Genomic DNA, 26,079 nt, shown 5'->3' with positions numbered 1-26,079 from the left:
ATTTCAAGGTTTTGGGAGACAATGAGGTCACGAAGTTCACTGAACAATCACTTAGGCAAGACCCCGGAAATCATTGAAACTTCACTGAAAGATCATTAACATTGAGAGCATTGAGAGATCTGCCAATTTTTACAGTCGTTCTTGAATGTAACAGATTATACAAAAAACATGAAAGGCCATCCATTCGGCGAAACCAATTTTGTACAGCGCCATCTCTTGTCAATAACTTATACATCAGCACAAAATGAAGGAGGAGCGGTTTGTAACGCCTGTAACGTTAGAACTCTATCTTGAAGTGTGAAGGAAGATTTTTTGAAAGCAGATATCAACCTCAATGAGGTAAAAGAAATCAAGATGTGGCACGAGGCAAGAAGGCAAGAGCGGTTAATCCGCGGAATGATGGTGGACTACAAGAAAAGAGCGGAAAGGAGAAGAGAATATTATGAAAAGATCGTAAGTTACCGAACCAGTTACCACGTATACCACCAGCTAACCCCGGGACGCTCCGTATACACAGTTACACACTGTGGGAGCGTCCTGAGTCAATAGAGTGCTATATCGGTAAGCTTGAAAAACATACACAGTCTGTCACAGATTTTCGCACCTCCGTAGGTTTCGAATATCACGAGGAAAAAACGTACTTTTATAGTATACATAAGATTCTTATCTAATTAATACCCTTCGTTCACCTTGTTCTTGTTCACATTGGTCCAATGATCTTGAAAAAAACGTTTTTTTCACGGCCATATACGGGTCCGTAGTCCTAGCTCCCCATCCCATTCACCATTTTCGAAATCAGTATGCAGTACACTGCGCACGTAAATATTCATGTGCTGGCGGAGTCGCAATGCGTTTAGCCTTCTGACAAGGCGTGCGCGCGCGCACCCACCCAGAAAGCAACGCAATATACAGCGAGAGGGTTTGCCAACAGTATGATAAGGCCTTGCCACAAAGCTACACGACTTGATGGCCAGCGCATGCGCACAAATCTCAAATCCATTTACTGTATAAGATGTAGTTCTCCCGAGTTCCTCTCGACCGAGTCGCATTTAACTCATCAAACCGAGCAGAAAGGGACTATTACCAGAACCAAAAGTTGAACGCAGTCAGTCTTCAACATTACATCTTTACCTGTAAGTCTTCATATTGCGGAATTTTTGCGATTTCATATTGATTTTTAGGCGCTATACTTCGCCTGTCATGATCATGTCTGCTACAATGCGCAGCCCCAACACTGCGTGTTGGGGCTGGTCGCAGTTAACCACCAGCCAACTACATAAACAGCAAGTGCGGGAAGGCCGCGCCTGGCGCCTACGCACATTGACCAAGAGTTTGTGTTGTGTGTACTGTCGGGTACTCAGTAACATGCCATACTGTTTTTACCGCTTCCGTGCTGTGCTGTTTAGCTGTGGTGCGAGCGTTGTAGAACCTACCCTATTTACGTTTCGTGTTTAATAGGCTTCGATGTTCGCCGATAGCGATACTGGAGCTCGGTGATGATGGTGGTGATGGTGATGATGATGAAGAAAAATATTTCTAAGCAAAGCGCTATTTATCTGCTAAAGAACATTCAAATGTTCCCACAAATGTCACATAAAATAGTCATAGACCATATTCTAACTGGGTATCCTTTCCATCTACAAATTTGTACGCCGCGCCGCGCCTCCTGTATACTAGTGTTAGATGTAACAAGTTACATGGTTTTACACACATAATTGACACATTCAATCATTCCCAAGTTTGCCACCAATTCATGACAAGTTAAATCTGCCTTTGCCAAAGTGGTCAATAGCAATACACTGTAACTTTGCGCTGCGATGTCTAGGCACACTGCTCATCATTGTAACTAAGTCAACCGGTCTAAAAATAAACAAAGGTAGCCAGACCAGACGCCGTGCAGAGTGTGTTTACAGCGACTGGGATGTGATGTGTATAGATTCTAGTTAAAACAAAGGCAAACCTAGCCCAGAGCTACCACTACCAAGTCTCACGCATTCTGAGTGAGACTCGAGCATTGAGGGGCTGTCTCACGATCTCACGCATAACACCCATTTTTCTCACACATCGGGCAAAGTCTGCAATTTGGGCCTACAATAAGAAGCATAGCTCAAAGGATTAAAGTGATAGTTACTATTGAAGGTATATTTTCCTTTTGTCTTTCAAAATAAGTAAAAAACCTGATTGCACCATTAGAGCTAAAAATTGAAAAAAGCTCCCTACCATGAGAGGCCACAGGGGGAAAAAAAAACCCTCCCACACCCTTGCTCGCGTGCACATTCGCTCGCCGAGATGCCGAGTCATGAAGATCTCACTCACAAAAATTTTTAGAACTTGGCATCCCTGCTAGCCTAGGCCTCAACTAAAGTAAAAGTTTATACGGTAGCTCTGTTTTTAAGAGGGAATAAAATTGTTTAGCTTCACTGAGCTGACTGACATTTGCAATGATGTTCAAATGAAGAAAATACTTGAATCTATACTAGACAGATGGGGAACGTTACACTGCACTGTAAAGTTGCAATATGTGACCCGCTACAACAAGAGGATCCTGAAGTTGCTGACGGGTGAGCCGAGAAAATCGAGTTTGAAGTCAGATCACCAAAATCTGTCGAAACGTTCAGATTTCTGTTTTAACATAATTTTGTAGTCTAGTATCTTCTATCATGTGCCGAAATTTTGAAGCTAAATGATCAAAGGAAAGGCCTGAAAATAGCATTTTTCTGGGCCATGCTTGGCTTGCCCGTCAGCGACTTTAGGATCCTTTTGTTGTAGCGGATCACATATATTGAAGTTGGCCCGATCAGATGCCACATACAAGTGTAGCATTCTTCCAAATGTAGTAGTTTAACCAAAAAAGTTTTGGAAATTACATTGTAGGAGGAATTTTTCTGTTCATTGTAACTTAAAACTCTACAATTTACCGGTACATGTACTAGTAATGCCCTGTATTGTAATCATAAATACACGATTTTGAATGGAATTGCATTAAATAGTAAATTTTGAAGATCTATGACTATACACTAGTACATGAATAAAGACTGATATTTCAGACAAATTACAGTTTGCAATTGCCATACGGCTGTAGCTGCACATTTACTTACAGTGCATTAATTAATGTATCACTTTGGCCATGTAAGTTTGCACCATGGTTTTGCCAGTGCTTGAATTGTCGCAAAATTATTACTTTTTTGATTCCTGAACTGATTTCATCTTTGAGACATTGGATGTAAGACAATGTTCATGTCATAGGAGGTATTTCATATTAATTCACACACTTTCGTCCTGTCCATAAATGACAAGACTACAGCTGTACTACTGGGCTGGGAGCAGCGTGCGTGGTGGCAGCGCACAGTCAGACCGCAGCACCTGATAATTTGCTCGTATTTATTCAACTCGTATGCAAGCCCGCTCGAGGCTTGCATTCGCAATGAGCTGTGTCAGGGGATTTTGTCCTTGGGCTTTTGGCAACAAAAATACACCTTATATTCACAAATTTGGTCTTATCAAATTCAGGAAAATATTTAAGCTATCATCACATGTTACTCAAATTGTTATAAATGAAAAATATCATAGCGTAATTTGAGCTTGAAAAATTATGAAAAAGTAATTCGTGTAGTACACGTTCAAGACGTCAAAAGAATACCAAATTCACCTTGCGTTTCAATGAAAATGCATTATTTGGTAGTCCATCTCTTAATCTTTGTATCTGTGTAAATATCTTGACAATTTGTTGATTAATCCGATCAGGAACCAGTAAAATATACATCGATGTCAGTGCTGGTCAGCTTGAAACCGTGCAATCTCAAGAGTAAGCTCTCTTGGACAGCGCTTGCATTCAGCGCTTGCATTACATGTACGTCATTACGCTGCTATGGTTTCATGCCACGTGCGTGCATAGCGCATGCTTGCATACAGGCACGCGTGTAGTTCAAGTGCTGAATGCAAGCACTGTCCAATAAGAGAGCTCTTTCGCGCCACTGTACACTTTGTGTGGAGCATACTTCCTGCTTAAGAGTGAATTTTACAGACATTTCAAAACGGAAAAACTATTATAAATCATGCTTGCGTCTCCTTGACTCCAACATATAATGAGCATCTAAGTTTCCTTCTACGAAAAAGCCAAAATCAGAAACAACAGTTTCTTAATCCGGTCAGGAACCGAAAACGAACTTTAGACGACAAAATCTTCCGTGGAAAGCAGGTAAAATTTACACATATTCAACTGATTATATCGTCATGATAACAACCGATATTATACGCAAATTGGGTATACATCAAAATAAAGATCAAAGTCTGGAGAACAATTTACCGTGACTTGTAGCCATGATAAATGTATCGTTGCTACACTGTGAAAACCATAGCCCTGTCACACTCTCGCAAAATCTCGCACGTACTAGACACCTTTCGAACGCAAAGATCGTCAACGAGAGTGCTGAATAAATCTTGCCGGATCGGCTCATTAGCATACGTGCTGCGGTCTGACTGGCGCAGTGCTGTGGCCAATGAGCTGCTGACTGTCCAGGCCATCTGTGCCCATCAATATGGGAGGAGAAATTGAAGGAAGGGGTTAGCTTATCTCCGTGATGAGGAACCGAATATATCACAGTTGCATTTGTTGTGTGTGATTCATATTAAGGAGCATTAAGAGTGGTTACCCATCACAGTATCTGTCTGATGGTGTCAGCTCGAGTTTTGCCAGTCAGTGTGCTCAAAATGTCAAAGTTAGTGGTCAGAAATTTGATGATATCACTGAGATAATGGATCTACATATACATAAATACTTTTGTATGTGCTACATATATACCGGTATGTATGAATATGTATTGCTCTGTTGAAATGGCACTGAGCAGAGAATACCAGGTAGTACAATAACTACTAAACTTTGTTCCTGCATGTAGATTGCCACAATTCTTTTTTTTCCTGATAATGGGAGCAGTTTGATTCATTTTGATTTTCACTGAAAATTTTTGTGGTATAGCTGGAGCTGAAGCTGCTATAATTAGTTACAACTTTATGTAATAGTGCGTTATCTTTCTGCCATTCTGAGACCTGAGACACTAAATTTGTAGGGCCTACATGTACTGTATCTGAGCTGTGCCAAAAGCCAACTTGAGTGGCTGTTGGCTTTAGTTTGCTGCTAGGCTACCCAAAATGCTTCACTACCTGATAAACCTGTTCGTGTACTGTAAAACGCAATATTTTCGCGGCATGAAATTTCTGCAAATTGGAGCCAACGGCCTTTTTCGAAGTATGAAATTTTCGCGAGTTGCCTCTATCGTTCAAAGCATATATTGTAAACAAGAACTTTCGCGTGCATTTAATGATTTAATGATTTAATGATTTTGATTTCATGAATCGTGGCTCTCGCTAAATTCGCAAAATTAAGATGTATGTTAACATTCTTCGTTTTACAGTATACAGTTTTATACTTTCAAGAGTAAATGACATGGGAAACCAGAAGAGGCAACATCTAATGCCATTATCAAATACACAGGCCTACATACACATGTAGTCTTCTAGAATCATCTTGCTTTGCAATTTGACATAGAATGTTCCATGCTGTATGGTGATTTTGAAGCAAACATCAGAATAAAAAAACTACAATTTTTTTGATATCTCTTTTGTCCATTTTACTTGACTTTCTTATGACCTTGCAACCCTAAAAAAAAAAAATATATATATTATATATATGTGTATATATATATATATATATATATATATATATATACATACATATTGTTGAGGAACTTGGATAGTGACCAGGGTTTATATTAATCATTGGTGGGAGAATTTCCTGATCATGCTCAGATGAAACTCTCAGTGAAGTGGGTGGGGGAAGGGAGGACGTTTTGTAATGCTAGAGTTCTTTTTCCATCCTGTTTTGAAAACTGTGGCCACTAATTAGCAGCAGGATGTTATTCCTTTGACCAACAAGACACCCAAGGCATCATGATATCAGGCAATTCAATTAGAGTAATGGCACGTATGTGTACAAAGTTTGAGATTACGCAAGATGAGTGAAATTTGAGTGATGGTGTTCGAGCTGCCCATCCACCCTGGCAAGTGTGAGTGCAATGAATTGGAAGAACTTTCGAAGATAGCAACTTTTAATGATAAGCTAACATTTTTGGGGCAGTGTTGAAAGATTTTTTTCCATTAAATGAGTGAATGAAAGTGACATTGAAAAGTAAAATGTGATTGTGTATCAAATGTGGTGAAATTGAAATTCCATATTTTGCTGTGTGTGTGATTTGATGAAATTGAACAATTGGTTATATGCATGTTGAAAGCAAGGACCTTCAAGTTTTACATTGTCAAAGTATACTAACTTGCCATATATACGTAAGCTGTATCTTTGCATAAGTCGTCTCTTTCACCTTCCTTTGTTGAATGCTGTGCAGAAGCAAGATCCTACTCAGTTTCTCAGGCTTCATGGCAGATCGTCCAAAATCCATCTCGATCCTGCTGTCGCTACTTCTGCTGAAAGCCCAGCAACGATGTGAGTACCTTGTTTACAGACCAGACAAACATAATACCAGTATGTCTGTATACAGAAATCACAGCACTTAGCACAGTGTAACGCTTGATGTTGGAAGTGTGTGTAAACACATTACAACAAAAAGAAATGATTTATATTGATGTCTCAAAAGAGACTTCTGCTGCAATGTTCTTTTCTTTCCATATGATTTCTGATAGGAGAATATGAATTGAAAAAATATTTCACCGTGCAGGTTTCAAGATGGCTTTTTAGGTATCCATGCTACACTTTATGTATACGTATTGAATGCAACATTAAATTATTATTATTTGTTTAAATTAGGCTGTAAACTTTATATGATGAAATAATGGACTACCGATAATTTGCTGGAAGATTTTGTATAAATCATTAACACACTGGGTTTTAGAGCTATTCTTTGCATTATTTTCATGGCATAAAAATGTGTTCACTTCTCTTGTCATTTACTACTGACAACCTATTTTCATTAAGTACGAGTGGCATTTTTGACTGCTAGACATATGAGGGATGAACGTGTAATTTAAAAAAAAATTTCAAATGTCTGTTGTAGTTTACCTTCAATATTTATTTCAATTTCTAGGATGCCATGGCAGGGAGACTCGACCCATATGATAGACAGGTTTGACGTACGCGCCCATTTGGACCACATACCCCAACGGACTCCGGAGCTGCCAACGCTGGATGAAATCCGCGAGGAGCAGAGCTGCAACTATGAGCGGTATCGCACTCTCGTTCACAATGACCATGCTGGAAGTATGTACACACCTTTCATTAGGGAAGGTTTTTATCATGAGAACTGGCCCTCTTGAATGTCCCTAATGATGTGGCATTGTGGCACAAGTAAACCCCCATAGAAAAATGTATTGAAAAAAAAGAAAGAAAGAAGCTATTTGGAGGCTAAAAAGATATTATCTCATTTTGAGTGTACAAGATAAGGTACTGTATGTCCAGATTTTCATACTATTCTTGGAGCTATGAAAGATTACAATTTCAAAAGAGCACATGCAGTTGTAGTGTCCCATGTCTCCTAAAACCTCTGTACTGTCTGCTGTTCTTTTCGTGTACAGACATTTTTGCAAGTGAGGAGGTCACAGACATTTTTGAGAGATGTTTTTTTTCGCGATTTTGACATAGAAATTATTGTGAGTGCACACCATTCTACTGCACTTGGCGATATTTTTGCGTGTTGGATTCACTGCCCAACAGTGATTTGTGAAATTCATGAAAGTTAAACTCTCACAAAACTGACAATTCTTGCTACACATTTTTAATTTTAATATAACAATAAGTGGCAGCGTAATTCTGTCGGATGCTACATATTATTCAGAAAGACACCGCAAACACATACATGTACACACAAACCTACACTTACATGCTCTCACTCACACACACAAAGTACATGTAAATCAACCCTATGAAATATTTGTATTGAAATCTGTTGGTAAGTTAATAAGTTAACATGATTGGCATTTTCAATAGTGCTTCAGACATACAAGCGTATCCAAATAATGACTCATGTTGATACTATTCGTTATGCACTAATTGTATTTGTAGCATACTGGTATGTGTTCATACCTTCATGTTTACCTCTATACTGTCAGAAAAGCATGCTGACAGACTAATTGGGCAAGGACATACTGTTCACTCAAGCATATGTGCATACACCATGGTAGACTTTTTGAGCCATATTCTTTCCAAATAGGACTGGATTTCTGCATCGGCATATCTAGAAATGGACTTACTAATGTCAACTTTATGGAAAATGCATAACAAAAATTGAGACTTTGGTCTGATAACATCACTGCAAATTTTTGCTAAAACTTATTACTTTATCCAAGGTCAACTGTATTTGGAGTTCAAAATGTGTTTCGTATGTATGTTGCTTTAAATAAAGCACACAGCAGCTGAAAGACAGATGATAATACTTGGGTTTTACTTTTCATACAGTATATGTAAGCTATTTTCTAAGAACTATAATTGGTAAAGTATCTGTTTATATCTGTCTGCCATTTGGTCACCATGCCATGATAATTCCATAATGTTTTCTTCCAAATTCCTGATGATCTGAATTTCATATCAAGCCCTGTATGAATTGATTGATGTTCATTGATGACTTTCTGTTATATTGTACTTTATGGGAATAGTTGTCAGTGGAGTGATTCTAATACCTGTTTGTTTCACATTTAGGACATATGTTATGACTAAAGTGAGAGTCAGTTATGGATATTGTTTACTGCCACTTGTGAGTAATCTCTCTAGTATCATAATTATTATGTGTATATTTAATCTGCTGCAAGTCTCTTTTGGCACAACTTTTTGAAGTATTGTAAGACATACATAACCAAAATCATTGCATGTGATTTTACCATGCAGCTTTCATATTTGTATTCTTTTGCAGTATCTGAAGAACAGTGCTTACATCAAATCTATGTGGAAGAAATGTTTCCAGAGATCCAGAAGAAACCTGGAGATGAAAAAGAAAAGTGAGTCTTGTTCTGTTTTTGTTGCTGTAGTTTGTTGGTGGAATGACATCATATTAATCAAATATAGTACGTTGTATTCACATTGTTGGTAGTTATTACCCTTGATGAGATAGAAAACAGTAGAAGGCATATTTAAATCACATGCATATATTTAGTTGGCCAGATGTTGGATATTATTGATTTCATTGACGTGTCGGTTATGCTCTGACCTCTCCGTAATGGAGAGAATTGGGTATGTACTCGTGCTCAAATTAGATTTCCACCTCAAATGTGATACCTGTAGTTGGTTCCTGTAGCGTCAACTCGCAGACGGGAACCGAGTATACCAGGTTCTCAAAATGTACACAAGGGTGTCTACATTCATGGCCTAAGTTCATATTTGTTAGTTTTGTACTGAGTTGAATAAATTACTTTCATCTAAAGATTCAAGTGTCTGCTATCAATATCTGTTGTTCTTTTTTCTGTCTCATAATCACATATTTTTGTGTATGTAAGTTACTGTAAGACATGATAATTATATTCGTGGCATGAATTTTTCACGAATTGGAGCTGAAGGCCTTTATTGCGGCATGAAATTTTCGCGAACTGCCACTGGCATTCAATGCATATAGTGCAGACAAGAACTTTCGCGGGTATTTTAATTTCACAAATTTTGGAGCTCGCGAAATTCGCAAAATTAAAATGCAAACGAACATTCCTCGTTTTACAGTACCCTTCCCATCACATTGGTATGCCTCTTTTGCAGTCAAACTTGTGTTAAGATGTATGTAGCAGTCAGGCTAAGTTCATTTTTGACTTTCGCTGACCCCATTTGGTTGCCGTTATAGTGTGAAGCAAAAGAATGTACAAGTCCAGCGCTCACTCTATTTATATCTCATGCCCTATCGGTATTTTGCATTGTTTGATGGTACATGCACTTGACCATGGAAAGGGAATACATTTACTGCTTGACTGCTTTTGCAAGGATGGATTACCAACCTGACCATTCTTTTGTCGATGGGCAAAGAGAATCTCGTCTGGGGGCATTGAATGTTCTCGGAGAGTAGCAGAAGGAAAGTATTTATATGATATCTTGTGATTTATTTGTATGAATAGATTGGCAGCTATGCGAGCCGCTATTGGCTTCTCCTATGATGAGGGTGGAACGACGTTGAGCACGCCATCGGAGAGCAAAGAGGAGGATGCGACAGAAGAAGGAGATGAAGAGCTTAGCGACAGCGACTCGGACGTCAGTTTCTCGGAGATTGATTTAGGTAAGTTGAGATCAGGTGAATGGAAGCAGTCAGTAATTTACCACCACCTTTCACTATGAGGGATATACTATATCCGTGATACCACAAGGGTTTGCATAATGACTAAAATAATGTGGAAGTTGGTGTTTGCTTAGTGTTGGTATGCCCCATTTTCCCAGGGAACAGTAGCCAAGTCTTCAAATCATCCCAATGAAAAATCATTCCTTTTTCTGTAATGCAGCATTAAGAGAAACTCATTGATGCCTGCTGATGTGATTTGTGAAAACCAGTTGGCAATTTCTTGTGCTCCAATTTACTTGAGGTCTCTCTGAGAAGTAGCCAGTGTGCTGTGAGGGGTAATTTAATTTAGCTAATCAATGTTTGCAAAAAATGTGGGTTGTGTAGGGAGATGACAGAAAACATTGCAAATTCTGTAGGCAAGTGTTGTCAAGTATGTATGTTTGATTGAAGATGCCTGTACACCCAGAGGTACTGGGTGTATTGTATTAACAGATGTCTTGCTGTATCAATGTTCATCTGTGTTATGTTGTGTGATCGATTTGCCAGTAATTACTTGAAAAGTACTGGTAATGTGAAATACACCTCATACATCAGGGGCGGATCCAGGAATTCTGTGAAGGGGAGGCGCTTTTACAAAATTAAAATCTTTCACATTATATTTTTATTTGAAAAGAGAAATAGAAAGAATTGATAAGATACAAAAAAAGAGAGAAGATAGTATGGTATAGTCTTCGAGGAGTCGGAGCAGCAATTTGCTAGAGGGTGGCAATGGTCATGTCATTACAGAGAAGGGTCTTCATGAATTTGAGTGGGCTTTGACCTGAAATTTTGGATTTTATGCTTTAAAAACATAGTCACAGAGCTTTGAGCAGCTTTGGTAAAATGAATAAAACACAAACAAACAAACATTTTGAAGTGTAATTAATGGGTAATGATTCTGTGTATCTCCCCTTCTGTAGATGTTGTCATTGACTTGGATGACTTGACTGCAGAACAGAAGAAACAAGTCAATGTCTATGGAGAAAAATATGGCATGGCCCCTGAAGCATTCACAAGGTAAATCTGCAAGGCTGCTTATTTGATTGAATTTTGCTGTTGTGACCAAATGAAGAGTATAAATGTTTGTAATAAATCGTACATAAATTTCGTTGTTGCCAATCAAATAAAGCATTTAGAGATATAAAGATAAGAGCTTTCAGACCTGAATTTTCACTTTGTTTGAGTGAAAATTTTTTTATAAACATGTCAGAGTTATACTGAGCTCAAATCCACGAGCAGACACACACAAACACATCTAAGATATAAAGCTTTTATGATTGGATAACATGTATTGATTTCATTCGTAGAAATCTGAATTGTATTTGTGATACCATTTTCTACAGATATTTCATGATGACAAATTTTGCAGCAACTGGTAGTGATTAGCAATTTATATTAGAAGTGATTACCAGTACTTTTTTGCTGTTTTGGTTGATCCAACAATATATTTGCTTGTTCATTGTAATCATGAAAAGAAAAAGTTTATGATTATAGACGGTAACTGAGACCTGCTCCCCTATTCAAAAATAATCTTTGTGACTACTTTTGCACAATACCTCCTCTCACTCAAAACCTCTCATTGTGTGCGTCCTGATTCCAGTAACAGCTTTCCAAGATTTCTCTTCTTGTGATGAGGCCTTGTGTGTATATCAGTGATAATGGGTGTTTGTTTTGGCATGTTTTATTTTCTTTTTAAGTTATCAGGTTTTTGTTGTGCCCTAACAAGTAACCATATATGAGGAAATAATTGTCATGTATTTCATTGCAGAATGTTGGAAAGAGAACGGGAGGAGGCAGATGAGATGAAAAAAGCAAGAGAAGATGAAGAGGAGAAAGCCATGTATTCAGTGAGTATGCAGGGGAATTTAGAGTGAATGAAAGTTGCTGGCTAGCAACAACACCAACAACAACAACACACCACCACCACCAACAACAACAACAACAACACCGCCGCCACCACCACCACCACCAACAACAACAACAACAGAATCGATACATTTAAAACTGATCAGGAAGAAACATATAACTGTGCTTCATGCACTGATGCTATGTTTTATTTGGGAGGAACTTATCTAAATTCTCCTCACATGACCTTATATGTGCGTGCAATATATTCATTGACCAATTTGATCATTTTCATCCCCTCCCAACAAATGGCCAAAATAGGATGAAAGAAGGGACTGGAAGGTTTTGTTCTAGACAAATATAAAAGCAACAATAACAAAACATTTCACAGAGTTGGTGACATGCCATGCTGGTGAATGATTTTGATAGAAGTTTTGTTAGGTGTTTATATGAATGTTTTGAGGCAGGAATAATAGGCTTTTCATTCCACTCACAGCACAGTAAAGTGCATCATACTCTCGTCCATTCAAATAAGACTATAGGTGCATTTATCATCTCACTTCTGTCGTAGAATTAGGTTTCCAAACAACTGTCAGGGAGATTTGGGCAGATGATAAATGCAAATCTGTTTTGATTATGGGGTTTGAAATGCCTTTCTGAATGCTAAAAAAGTGCGATCGCAAACATGCTTGAGCAAAAAACGTGTTTCTGTGCAGATACTGAACGCATACTATAAAACAAGGAATGTTCGCGTGCATTTTCATTTCGCTAGCGCCAAGATTCTCTAAGGGAATATGCCCCTCAGTGAATCTGGATAGGGTAGGTCACAGACTGTTTCAGAACAGGCTGGTGAGTTGGCTCAGTCGGTAGCGCATCTGCCTCCGACCCAAGCGACCCAGGTTCGAACCCGAGTCTGGACTGAGCAATGTTGTGTTTAATCATACCGTCCCCTCTAGCAAGAGGCAAAACACTCTGTCCCTCAGATAGGACATAAAATGGCGGTCCTGTGTGTGAGAGAGTCACATCTCATGCGCGTAAAAGATCCCGCTTCATTCATTCATCGCAAAGAGCAGGGTGTTTAACCCGGTGAAGTGGTCCCACCTCACATCCAACTGGACCCCATGGAAGACCAGCTTAGCACAGCTGAATATGGGCTTTCCAGCCATCTTCTCAGATGGAAAATGATCGATCGATCAATCAATCAATCAATCAATCAATCAATCAGTCAGTCAGTCAGTCAGTCAGTCAGTCAGTCAGTCAGTCAGTCAGTCAGTCAGTCAGTCAGTCAGTCAATCAATCAATCAATCAATCAATCAATCAATCAATCAATCAATCATTTCTTCTTCTCTCTGTCTGTCACAGGGAAGAAAGTCTCGTAGAGAGAGGAGAGCCATCATTGAAAGAAAGCTAAAAGAAAGAAATAAAGCTGGAAATAGTCCACCAAGGTATGTATTCTTTTCTTTCTCTTTCTGTTTTAACTTGGGATATCTTTACAGCAGACTGTTGTCAGTGTACATGGTGAATTTTTTTCTTTTATTTCAAGTGAAATTTGTAATATTACTGTATTGGAGGCAATATAGTAAATAATCTGGACCCTTCAATGAGTTACCTTGGCATTTCAAAACGATGAACAAGCTGCCACTTTGTTCACCACTTAGTTGAAGAGGTTACTATGTTACTTTAGGGCCTATCAGTATCTGAGTCCATAATAGTGCCAACTTTGGTTACAATCTGTAGTGCCAAGAGGAATTGGTTTAAAATCTGCTCACCCCTTTCTTCCATGTCACATGTGGTGGCCACAACAATCCAGCCCTTTATAGGTAGAATTTCTGAAACGCCATTCATTGCATTGATTATACAGTAGTAGCATAGTATGAAACAAAACCCAATTTAGAACATGTGGAATGCACACGCATAGTACTCTAAAAGCTGTTATTTTTGCCAGAGTTTAATTTTCCTGAATTTCATAAATTAATTTTGGGCCACAAATTTATTTTAACACAAAATTTTGCCACTTGATGCACTAGGGGAGTGTACAGACAGGCATTTGTGCACTTACGATAGCCTCGGTGTCAAATTGTGAAAATAACATATCTCAAAGCTGTCTGTGACCTCCGCACTGGCAAAAAATATCTACTTGTGAAAAAAGGCCTTACAGTACAGTATACTAGCATTACAAGGAGAAAACAAGTGAAATGATAGGATGTGCCCATTTCTTCTCTCTTTAACACCATCTGCAGCTATGCAGCCCGTGGCAGTCCTACTTATGCACCCTACCACCGCAGTCACTCCAGGTCGTCGTCCAGCAGCCGGGACAGCTCCCCGGAGCAGCCGGGCAAGGTCACCTTCATCACCAGCTTTGGTGGGGAGGATGAGGAAGATGAGGAACGTGGAAAGGACGGCGCCGACAAAAGAGAGTCTTCAAAGAAGAGGCCGTCATCATCATCTTCCACCAAGCCGACGTCCTCGGCCTCGTCGACTTCAGCCAGATCGTCTTCCAGACGCTACGAGGGCTCGGCGTCATCCTCTTCTCTCACTTCTACCACTGATTCTCACTCCAAATCATGGTCGGTGTCTGTGTGAAATCAGCCTCTTTTGAAGTCCAGATGATAGAAGAATAGATAGACAGAGATAGAGATTGTAGATAGATAGGTGAAGAGATACGTACATGTAAATAGATATATTAATAGAGAGAAAATGAAGGGGGGAAAAAGAGAGGACAAACCTTCAAAAGTGATAGTGAAAGTAATACTTTCATATTCAAAATGATATGACAATCTGAAATAAAACTTCCACGACTCTGGCATGTTCTCCTATTTTTGTGATAGATTTGAATTCGTTTCTGTAACATGCTGTAGATCTTTTCAGTGCAGGACCATAATGATGTAGCCAAGCACAATTTTTATGCCTCCGCCACGAAGTGGTGCCGGAGGCATTATGTTTTCGGGTTGTCCGTCCGTCCGTACGTCCGTACGTCTGTACGTCCGTACGTCCGTACGTCTGTCCGTCCGCTTTCGTTTACGCGATAACTTGAGTAATATTTACTGGAATTTTACCAAACTTGGTCCAAGTATGAGGTATGATGGGGCAATTATTTGATTAGATTTTGGGTGAAATCGGCTAAAGGTCAAAGGTCAAAGGTCAAGGTCAAATCATGAAATTGTATCCGTTTACGCGATAACTCAAGACTGGATGGAGTAAATATTACCAAACTTTGCTGGAGGATGATGTATGATGAGACAATTACTTGATTAGTTTTTCAGTGAAATCGGACAGAGGTCAAAGGTCAGAGATCAAGGTCAAATCCTAAAATTTATCTGTTTACGTGATAACTCAAAACTGGATGAAGCATCTTTCACCAAACTTGGTCCAAGGATGATGTATGATGGGACAATTAGTTGATATGATTTTAGTGACATTGGCAAGAGGTCAAAGGTCAAAAGGTCAAGGTCAAATGCTACAAATGTTGCAATTTCCCCCATATCTATGCAATGCCTAAAGGTATTTTCTTGAAACTTGGTGTGGACGTGTACTACTGCGTAAAGATTCTCCAGAGAGAGTTTCATGTCATAAGGTCAAAGGTCAAAAGGTCAAAGGTTAGGTGAAAATGTTGCAATATCACTTTTCTCGCAAATGGTTCAATGTATCTTCGTGGAACTTGGTACATACGCATGTACTGAGTGGCAGGGATTTTCTAGGGAATTTAGGGGTCATGGGTCAATAGTCAGGGGTCAAAGGTCAAGGTCAACTCCTCAAAATTTTACTATTTCCCTCATATACTAGTATATGCAATGCTTGCATTATTAGTTTCAAAACTTATTACATGCATTACCTAATGGAGATTCTCCTGGAAATTTCCAGCTGGAAGGTCAAAGGTCAAAGGTTAAGGGTCAAAGGCCAGGTTTCAATGCCCCCCCCCCCCAAAAAAAAAAAAAAAAAAATCCATTTTGTACCATCATTACACTCTTTCTTCATACCTTGGAAATTACTCAATGCATAAACTTATAAAAAGGTCTGTCAGAATTCAAGTAAAAATTCTCAATTTACAAAATATGTGTACCTGCACTCTTAGAAAATTAAAGCAAACCCAGTTCAAGACATTTCTGACAAACCTGTCATTTCAATATTTTGCCAGTTATGTGAAACTGTCATGGATCACACATTGTGAAGACATTGTACTATACGCCTATTGGGAGAATCATGCATTATGGTGGAGGCATCAGTCGCCATAGCGACATTTCTAGTTTTTTTTTTTTTCAGATGCCATAATTTTTTTTCTTTTTTTTTTGTATTCATTGCATAGCAAATTTCTTTTCTTTGTTATATGGACAGCATGAAACAAAATTGAGTAAATAATGGCTGAAAGACAAGATAAGAAAGGCCAGAAAGCGAGAAAGTTGTTATGTGCCAAGCTATGCCTGCAAATGTTTACTAGTACCTTAGTCAGAGTTGAGATGATATGGCTGATGACAATTGTGTTGCCACTCAATGATTACGTGGACCGTTGGAGAACTAAACTGGTTTACATCAAGTGCACTTGTATGTGAATCTCTCCTAAAATGATGCAGGCATCGGAGGGACAGGAGGAGGTCTACCTCGCGATCAAGGACACGCTCAAGGACGCGTTCTCGCTCCCGGGACCGAGGCAACTCTCACCGTGCATATGACCACGGTTCAAGGGGCAGATCACCTACAGACTCCAGGGTATCTTCCCGATACAGACGATGGTCCAACTCGCGCAGCCGATCCAGGTCGCGCTCCAGGTCACGTGAGCGGTACAGGACTTCAAGGTCAGATTTACACGATAGACACAGGATGAGCTCACATGCTGGATACAGACGCTCACGTTCGCGATCGTTGTCGAGGGAGCGCCATCGTTCCCATCGCCATAGATCAAAATCGAGGTCCAAATCTCGTAGCAGATCACCTGGGAACACGACCATGTATGCGGTTGGGACGCTTCTGACCACATTAAGGTGTGAATTGTTCCTTTTTATTCTGGGATATCCTCCTCTTCATTCCTTCAACCAGGAGTATTGATTATTGCAGGAAGAATTGATATAGACAAGTGTGAATAAGGAATATGAGATTGGTTTTGCAAATACCGACAGATCTGAACATTAAGTGAACAATTGTCTAAATGTTCATTTGAAAACGAAATGACAGTATAAAGTAAAATGCCACCACAGTACAACATACAAATACATTGTACACCTGAAAGCAACACCAAAAATTCTTCTGTATGGCCATCAATTGAACCATAACTTGCAAACAAACTCTTCATATATATATCCTATATTCATTTACTTTATTTCATTTATTTCTATCTATCTATCTATTTATTTTTTATTTTTTTATTTACAAATGCATACAAATACATTGTACACCTGAAAGCAACACCAAAAATTCTTCTGTATGGCCATCAATTGAACCATAACTTGCAAACAAACTCTTCATATATATATCCTATATTCATTTACTTTATTTCATTTATTTCTATCTATCTATCTATTTATTTTTTATTTTTTTATTTTTGGGGGGCAAAAATGCATTTTGCCCCCCACTTTTTGGATTGGGGATTGGGGGGTGGGGGGGGGGGGGGCGGTTGCCTCCCCCCCCCCCCCACTTCCGGCGCCTATGTTGGTGAGAACAAGTCTGATATTCATAATATGTCATAGATAGACATGCACAAGTTGTATTCATGCAAAGAATGTGAATTTTGCAAATACATCACAAATGTTTGTCACACTTGGGACTAATGATGAGTACCTTTTTTTAAATGGAATGAATGCCACAGTTTGTCATAGGAACTTTGCTGCATGTGGAAGGCAAATTTCATGTAAGACCCAGTAGCGTGGGGATACCATGGAGTGGCAAGGCCGGACCTGTGCAGATATATTTAAAGGACAAGTTCACCTTCATAAACATAAGGATTGAGAAAATGCAACAATATTAGTAGAACACATCAGTGAAAGTTTGAGGAAAATTGGACAATCGATGCAAAAGTTATGAATTTTTTAAATTTTTGTGTTGGAACCGCTGGATGAGGAGACTACTACAGCTTGTGAGTCATATATATGCGTACAACAGTGTAAAGAAAATGTAAAAGAAAATTCAACATATTTTCACTTTTTTCGCATAATAAAAGAGCACTTGACTTACCTCTTTCTAAAGGCAGGGGGAATAATATTACCCATAACATTTGTCGGTAACGAGTCAGGGGAATGTGTACTTTTTTCAAAAGATGGAATTTTGTGAAATTCTCTTTATATTTTCCTTATATTGTTGTACGCATGTGACATCTAAGTTATTCATACACTGCAGTAGTCTTCTCATCCAGCGGGTACTGCACAAAAACTTCAAAAATTCATAACTTTTGAACGGATTGTCTGATTTTCCTCAAACTTTCAATGATGTGTTCTACTAATATTGCTACATTCTCTCAATCCTTATGTTTATGAAGGTGAACTTGTCCTTTAAGAATCACTGTAATGAATTGTGTATTGCTCTATCACTGATCTCTATGTAAGTACACACACATCCGAAGAATCTCGAGTGGAGTTGACCACGACCAATGAGCTTTGCTCTGGGGGGTGTTTCATCGACGCTTTTCAGCGCTGACAACTGTCGGTGCTGACCAATTTCAGCAAAATCCTTGGTTTTGATTGGCTGAGATGCTCTGGTCACTGACTGTTATTCTGGTGATTCAAGTTGTCAGCGCTGACAAGCGTTGATGAAACACCCCCCCTGATGCACATTCGCTGACAGGTGCTATTTATGATTGCAAATGTACCCTGTTGGGCAGCGAATGAATATCAGTTTAGCGGAACCACTTGTGTCTCCCCACGCTACGTAGGGGGTGTTTCATAAAGCTGTTTGTAAAGTTACGAACCACTTACACGACTGGTGATCAGTTCTTGTGCTGAATTATTAAAATTCTGATAAGTTTAGTGATAATGATATTCTTTGCATTGTACGTTGTAAAAGGTATCTTCACGTATTTATGTATAGTTTGTTTTGTTAACGGGAATTATAAGTCTTTGGACTTTTCACCCGTCTGTGTGTTTTTTGAATGGCAATAAACCTCATCAATTCAAGTCAATTCAATTCAATTCAATTCAATTCAAGTATAGCACATCAGAACTGACCAACAGTCGTTTGTAAGTCGTTCGTAACTTTACGAACAGCTTTATGAAACAGGGCCCAGGTCTGTAAGACTTAGCTCAGCAGCTCATATAATCCCTCCTTGCCTCTCTCTCTCCCTCTCTCTCTCTCTCTCTCTCATATGTCATCTACAGGAAAGATCGAGAGGAACAAGCAACAGCCAAAGCTGCCTCCTCCACCACCAAAGTCAGTACTCTCTTAAACTTCACTCTCTGCTGGCCACACTTAAAAACCAACCTTCTCGTGGCTTGGGCTAGGCGGTGGCGGTGTTGACTTGCCAGATGACTGACGGGGGAAAAATCGAAACGAAAGCAAAAACATTAAAGCGATTGTATTTAAAAGAAAAGAAAATTCCACCACAATGCAACCCCCCAAATACAGCTGAAAATGACATCAAAATACTTCTGCATAGCCATCAAACCATGACTTACTGACCATATGGGGGAATGTTTTGAGAGTAAGGACCAGAGCTTCCACCAAAAAGAAGAAGAAGGAGGTGACTCGTGGAAGCAGTGAATGAAATCTCAAGGAGCATACAGAAAATTTAGATAACTTGGAATGGGACAAATTTGGGGGCCGTCATCCTATCTCCAGACTTTTCACAACAGTTGTGACATTACCTCCTCTTTGAGATGTATGATATCTGAGAGGCTTTCCTTTCATTAACCTACCCTTACAAATGTAATGAGAGTGAAAGTGTGTTTGTGTGTATGTGTTTGCATGCGTGTATCTGTGTGTGTGTGTGTGTGTGTGTGTAAGAGAGAGGGAGAGAAAGAGAAAGAATGACAGGAAGATAGATATTGAAAAATTGACAGCATTTTTGCAAAGAAGTTTCCAGATACACTGTTAGAGTCGAGAATGCTGTGATGAGCCTATTGCCAAGCATTTTACTATCATCTGAATAAGCTGCCAAAGCAGATTCACTTATCCAAACAGATTCACTTCACTTCGTGGATTTGCTATCTTCTTTGATTTTTGCCACTCAGTTTTTAGACAAAACCTCACCAATCAGTAAATTCCATCAACCAATGGGATATGAATACAGCACAGTGTAGATAGTTCTGAAACTATATACCCATTAATCACGACAATGCTACCAAAATAGTCTTGGTTTCGTCGTGAATTCTTGTCATTATTGTTTGTTCACAGAACTTTCTGTTCCCAGTGTCTGATATTTTGTACTTTGATGTCCTTGAAAGTGCTTGATATTTTCTTGCTTCAGTTTGTTGTTGGCAGTCAAGTGTTATCTCCTAACAAATGTTGCTGCATTCCACAGCCCAAACTGACTCCACAAGAGAAACTGAAACTCAGAATGCAGAAGGCACTCAACAAACAACGTAAGTAATTAGCAGCCCTGTCCCCCCCTCCGCACAGTAACTCTTCCTGATGTAAGCGTAACCGCAGAACTGACCGTGTCTGCCCAAGATGGTCTGGTTTGTATGAATGGCTCAAAAATCTTGGAATGTGCTGATGTGTTTGTCATCATGCCATCATATGCAAAGTGTGATGCTTGCTTTTTGTCTGCTGCAATTTCTTGTAGCATAGACTTTGCAAAGTAAAACGGTCTCCCTCGTCTGAACTTTGCATGCGTTTCATTAAGCAGTGCAAATACTTTCTCTCTATACACAACATATAATTTCAATAGAAATGTAATGGAATGTTGATGTCATGACTAGTGCATCTCTGTGCATCTTCTGTGTGTGATACGATGTTCTACTAATAATCTTTAGAAGAGTCAAGTGACGAGGGGCTTTTCTCTATGTATTGATTCACACACATGCTCCGGCACATCCGTTTTTGCACCAGGTCCCTCCTTAACAACAGTTGTAATGCCACATATTTTGAAATGTCATTATAAATACAGTCATTAATGAAATGATGGCAACTGATCATTTCCTTCTGCTGCCTCCCACCCCCCTCCCCCTTTACTGTGGAGATATCACTTGACACAGAGACTTTCATTTTCTTTTAAGTGCATGGAACTAAAATGCTATGACAATATGTACAATAATGGAAGTGATGCTTGTTATAGTGAAATGCCTCTCCACTCTCAAATTTGACTTGAATTGACTTGAGTGAAAGCAGATTTTGAACAGAATGGGAGGAGTTTCATTGATAAAAAAGGGTAAGAAAGAAACTTCAACTCAAAATTTCACCGCTTCATTACTTTTAGTAAAGATTTAAAGGACATTTATGGACCACTTGAAAGTAGTCTGAAAAGATAAGAGAGAAATTTTAATCAGAATCAGATGAAGATCAGGGAAATCATAGAATTGAAAAGTTTTGCGTAATAAACAAAACTTCTTGAACAGTCAAAATAGATAGGCAAATTAGTGAGTTGGTGATATCACTGCCTCACAACTTGCCATATTAGAGCTTGTACATAAGATCTTGAAATTTCCAGGTTATAATTGTCCAGATGCAATTATATCCCAGTTACAAATAGTATATCTGACTGATGATTATTTTGACGTTATTCAGCTTTGGATAAAATGTTTTACACTTTTAAAGTAGAAGAAAAGATTTTCTTCACTTATTTGTTCGTGATCAGTGGAAAATTGTTTGGTGATGACATCATCTGCTCACCCGTCTGTGTTGCAAAAGTTAGGAAATCTTTGCAATTTCATTAGTACCTTTATTTTTAATCCAATTTTTGATAAAATGTCCATCGTTGTGCTTCTAAATTGTCCTATTTTAAAAGTTATTTTTGGTCCAGAATTGTCCTTTAATGAAGCTCTTTAGCGCCGTGTTTGTTTGACTCATCAAAGTAAAGTTGATTGTAGAGTAGAGTTTTGCTTTGATATCTAAAGGAACTTGCTTTTTACCTTGTCCCACCTATATAAACTGCTTGCACAACATCAGCTGGTGTGGAAGTGCTTGCCCTGAATTGATCTGCATGCTGTAGCCTGTGCACAAGGCAGTACAGTTCATCACAGAGTGCGAGTACTGCTGTGGCAGTCCAAGGAAAGATATTAGATGCAGGGGGACATCTGCTAGAGCTGCTTTCCCCAATGAGGTGTATAGCAAATTGATTGGAATGTGGTACTGAGTGTAGTTTTGAAAAAAACCAAAAACAGTTGATAAAGGAAGGACACGGAACCAAGCAATGTTTAAGTAAAATAGTTCTGGAGTAGATGTTAGTTTCATAGGAATATGTATACTTGCTGTCGTCACTGATTTGTGCTTTTTTTCCTCTCTCTCTCAATGTGGAGATGAATTATTTCCAAAGATGGGAAACAGAGTACCGTTATACCATGGTAATGTCACCTTGCCTAAAAGGAGCAGCAAAATGTTGGAAAGAAGTCCTTGATATGGATCTTTAAAAAAAAAATGACGTAGAGTGAAACATAAGATATCTGTCAACATCAGAACAGAAACACTTGCCTAGCCCTGCTTTAGAACTGAAATTTGTGGTAGGCGACAAGTTGCCCACTACGTTATCAGACTGACATTCGTTTTTGTTCACATTTGCAGATAAAGCAGACAAGATCAAAGAGTACCAGAAGAAGTCGAGCAAAATTCAGGAGCAGGAGGTGAGTGTGTATGTTTGAGAATCTAAACACTTTTTTAAGAGACCCCTCCATTCCTGGAATAGTCATACATGGCTACATTCAGTACAGCTAGAAAAGGAGACTGAAGAATGCATGCCTTCACTAATATGTTGAGCATATCTACTAATTCATGACATTGTGTAGTAATAAATTAAGTTATGAGTGAATGTACTGCTAAGGATTATGGCAGAATCTGAAAATTTTGTGGTTATGTGCGGACATTTAGCTGGGTCACTTCAAAGTGTGCTACGTAATGAACAGTGAATACTGTATGCGCCATATATTTTGCGAGTCTAAATTCTTGCGAATCGGGACTTCCCGACAATTTCTGGAGTGGTTAAATTTGCGATCTTGGAGTACTGTACTGAACGGTGAAATGTATATGCGTACGTCACATTCATATCGGCATTAGAGTCAATATTTTCATGTGTTTTTGATTTCGCGAATAGCAGCTGACTGGCGGAATTTGTGAAAATTAAAACCTCGCGAAATATTTGGCGTATACAGTGCTTATCCAATGTATATTTCAGTTGAGGCAGCTGGGTGTAGTGAGTTTTAAGGCAGATCCATGGGTCATTCCTGCAAAAGAAGTTGGCTCCACCCGTAACTGCTGCCAGTAGCTTCACAGTCTCATGTGCAGCATCTCAAGAGGCATTCTATTCTTATCCATTCCTAATTTGTATCACTCTTCTCTGTGTGTGCGTCTGTCTGTCTGTCTGTACAGGACAGGGACAATGTTCTGAGGGAGCAGGCTCGGAGGATGCGCATGAGAGAACGAGAAAAGTGGGAGAAGGAGCGAGACAAGGAGCGTGAAGTGGAAGTCCGACGCTACAGAAGACGCTCAAAATCTCGCTCACTGTCGCGATCTAGGAGTCGTTCCTACTCCCCTCCGCCGAGACGCAGTAGGGCACATTTGCGCATTTTTGTTTGTTTCTCATTCAAAGTCCATCATGACACCAACCTCCCAGAAGACGGCAGAAACTAGTTTGCTCGAAAAGAGCAGTCTTTGGATTTTGATTACTCGTTTTCCCTTTTCTGTCTGTCTGTTTGTCTGTTAGTAGTCGTACATGGTAGACGTCGGCCCAGATATTGATATGCTTTCAAGTCTGAATGTGATGAATTGGAGGAGAGGCACTGTAAATCATCCATACTTGTTTGACTGTCTCATCATCTGAAGTAAAGTTTTTTGTTGTCTCCCTTGACCATAGTGGGGCTCTGAGAAGGCTTGGACTGAAATTTGGATTGTTTGTGTTTTTAAGGATAAGAGAGGAAAGAGATTTCCTGATTTATTTGGTTTAATTGATTATTCTTTTCTTTTCTTTTCTTAAAGTCTTTTGAGTTGGGTGTTTTATACTGATTCATTGACCATTTTACATACATGAAAATAGATCTTATTTTAGCCATGAGTGTAACAGATATTTCTGAAAATTTCCGGTTTCAATCATACCAGTTGCCATAGCAACATTTCTAGTTGTGGCATGTAATGGTTGGTGTTTCTTTCACTGCCTTTGTTATATGAGACATGTGACACATTTTTGTGTAGAACTAATTGACAACCAACACTAAAATGTGACTGATTCTAACAGAAGAGCATCTGTCCTGTACCTGTGTCAAATTAGCAATTGAGATCAGTTACAGTCCTACATCTTTCAATTTCCTGGTTAGTAAGGCTTCCAAAATCACTCTTAGTTTCATGTTTAGTTTGATCTATCTACCACGAAATGCCAATTAGTCAGCCAGTGGTATACATGGAAGTATTTTGCCTGAGTGAAAATACCAGAACCAGAAAAATTTTGCTTGAAGTGTATCTTTCTTTTCTGACTATTGAAACACTGAATAGAGCTATGTAGATGTGCAATGAGGTATTGCTTTTTGAATTCTCTTTAACCATTCTTTATCTATTTGTTTGTCTTTCCCAGGTTACCATGACTCCCCATTGCCAAAATCAAGATATCGCCGATCACGGAGCAGATCGAACTCCCCGCCTTCACAGTATAGATATTAGGTCAAGTATGCCAGTGACTTGAGGGGCAGGATTTCTTTTGGGATGCTTGGAAGTGTCATGACAAAATAAACAGCTAGAGCAAAAAACAAACAAAAAATGATGTTATATATGAATATGAAAATAGAAATAAAAAGATTCTTTTGGCTCATGCTCGTCATTGGGGCTAAAGTTTTTCAAGATGAAACTGTTAAAGGACAAGTCCACCTTCATATACATGTGGATTGAGTGAATGCAGCAATATTAGTAGAACGCATCAGTGAAAGTTTGGGGAAAATCAGACAATCTGTCCAAAAGTTATGAATTTTTAAAGTGTCTGCGTAGTCACTGCTGGATGAGGAGACTACTACAGTGTATGATGTCATATGCGTACAACCATATAAAGAAAATAAAAAGAGAATTTCACAAAACTTTACTTTTTGAATAAAGTGCACATTTCCTCGACTTGTTACTGACATATGTTAAGGGTAATATTCTTCCCCCTGCCTCCTGAAAGAGGGAAGTCAAGTCTTCTTTTGTTATGTGAGAAAAGAGAAAATATGTTGAATTTTCTTTATTCTTTCTTTATATTGTTGTACTCATGTGACATCACAAGCCATAGTAGTCTTCTCATCCAGCCTTGAGTGAGCAGAAACTTCAAAAATTAATAACTTTTGAACGGATTGTCTGATTTTCTTCAAACTTTCACTGATGTGTTCTACTAATATTGCTGCATTCACTCAACCCACATGTCTATGAAGGTGAACTTGTCCTTTAAGAACATAATGTTTCCACAAGTAGATTGAGATCTCTCATTTCAACCCACTTGAAATCATTGAATTGAGGGCTTCTTTTATCGATTGCGGAAAAATATCTTCATCTGTCTGTCTGTCTGCCTGTCAGTATGTCTATTCTTCTGTATGCATGTTCTATGTACATGTATGTACATGTATGTATGTTTTGCTTGTATGTACAAATGTGTATGTGTGTGTGCATACTTATGTTTGGTATGTATGTGTTTTCTCTGTCCCTTTCTCCCTTTGTTGGTGTTTGATCTCCCTTTCCCCTATGTCTGTCATCACCCCCCCCCCTACTTCTGAAACCCAGCAATCTTCAAATGAAAGTGATTGATTTCAAGAGTGTTTGTACCATACTACTGACAAATCCCAAAGCTATCTTGCTTCTCAAGAGCTTGTGTGGCAAGTATGATAATTTCTAAAGTTCAGAAACGAAGCACAGTTTTCTTATT

The 26,079-nt window shown here is 38.9% G+C and overlaps 1 protein-coding gene across 1 annotated transcript; it reads left to right on the top strand.

Annotated features, from left to right (window-relative positions):
• The first annotated feature begins 267 nt into the window (after nt 1-267).
• LOC139732030 (uncharacterized) lies at nt 268-24,514 on the top strand. The gene is made up of 14 exons (XM_071642909.1): nt 268-453; nt 6,399-6,496; nt 7,095-7,267; nt 8,913-8,997; nt 10,093-10,250; nt 11,210-11,306; nt 12,058-12,136; nt 13,497-13,579; nt 14,375-14,701; nt 16,703-17,110; nt 19,433-19,484; nt 20,575-20,635; nt 22,773-22,831; nt 23,574-24,514. The coding sequence occupies exons 1-14, from the start codon at nt 355-357 to the stop codon at nt 23,832-23,834; spliced, it is 2,040 nt and encodes a 679-aa protein (XP_071499010.1). The 5' UTR covers nt 268-354; the 3' UTR covers nt 23,835-24,514.
• The last annotated feature ends 1,565 nt before the right edge of the window (nt 24,515-26,079 follow it).

This window comes from Diadema antillarum, unplaced genomic scaffold (genome assembly GCF_040938485.1).
Source record: "Diadema antillarum isolate AM-2024a unplaced genomic scaffold, OU_Dant_1.0 scf00000023, whole genome shotgun sequence".
Taxonomy (NCBI): Eukaryota; Metazoa; Echinodermata; class Echinoidea; order Diadematoida; family Diadematidae; genus Diadema; species Diadema antillarum.
The sequence above is the reverse complement of the archived record's forward strand: the minus strand, read 5'-3'. Positions and strand labels throughout refer to the sequence as shown.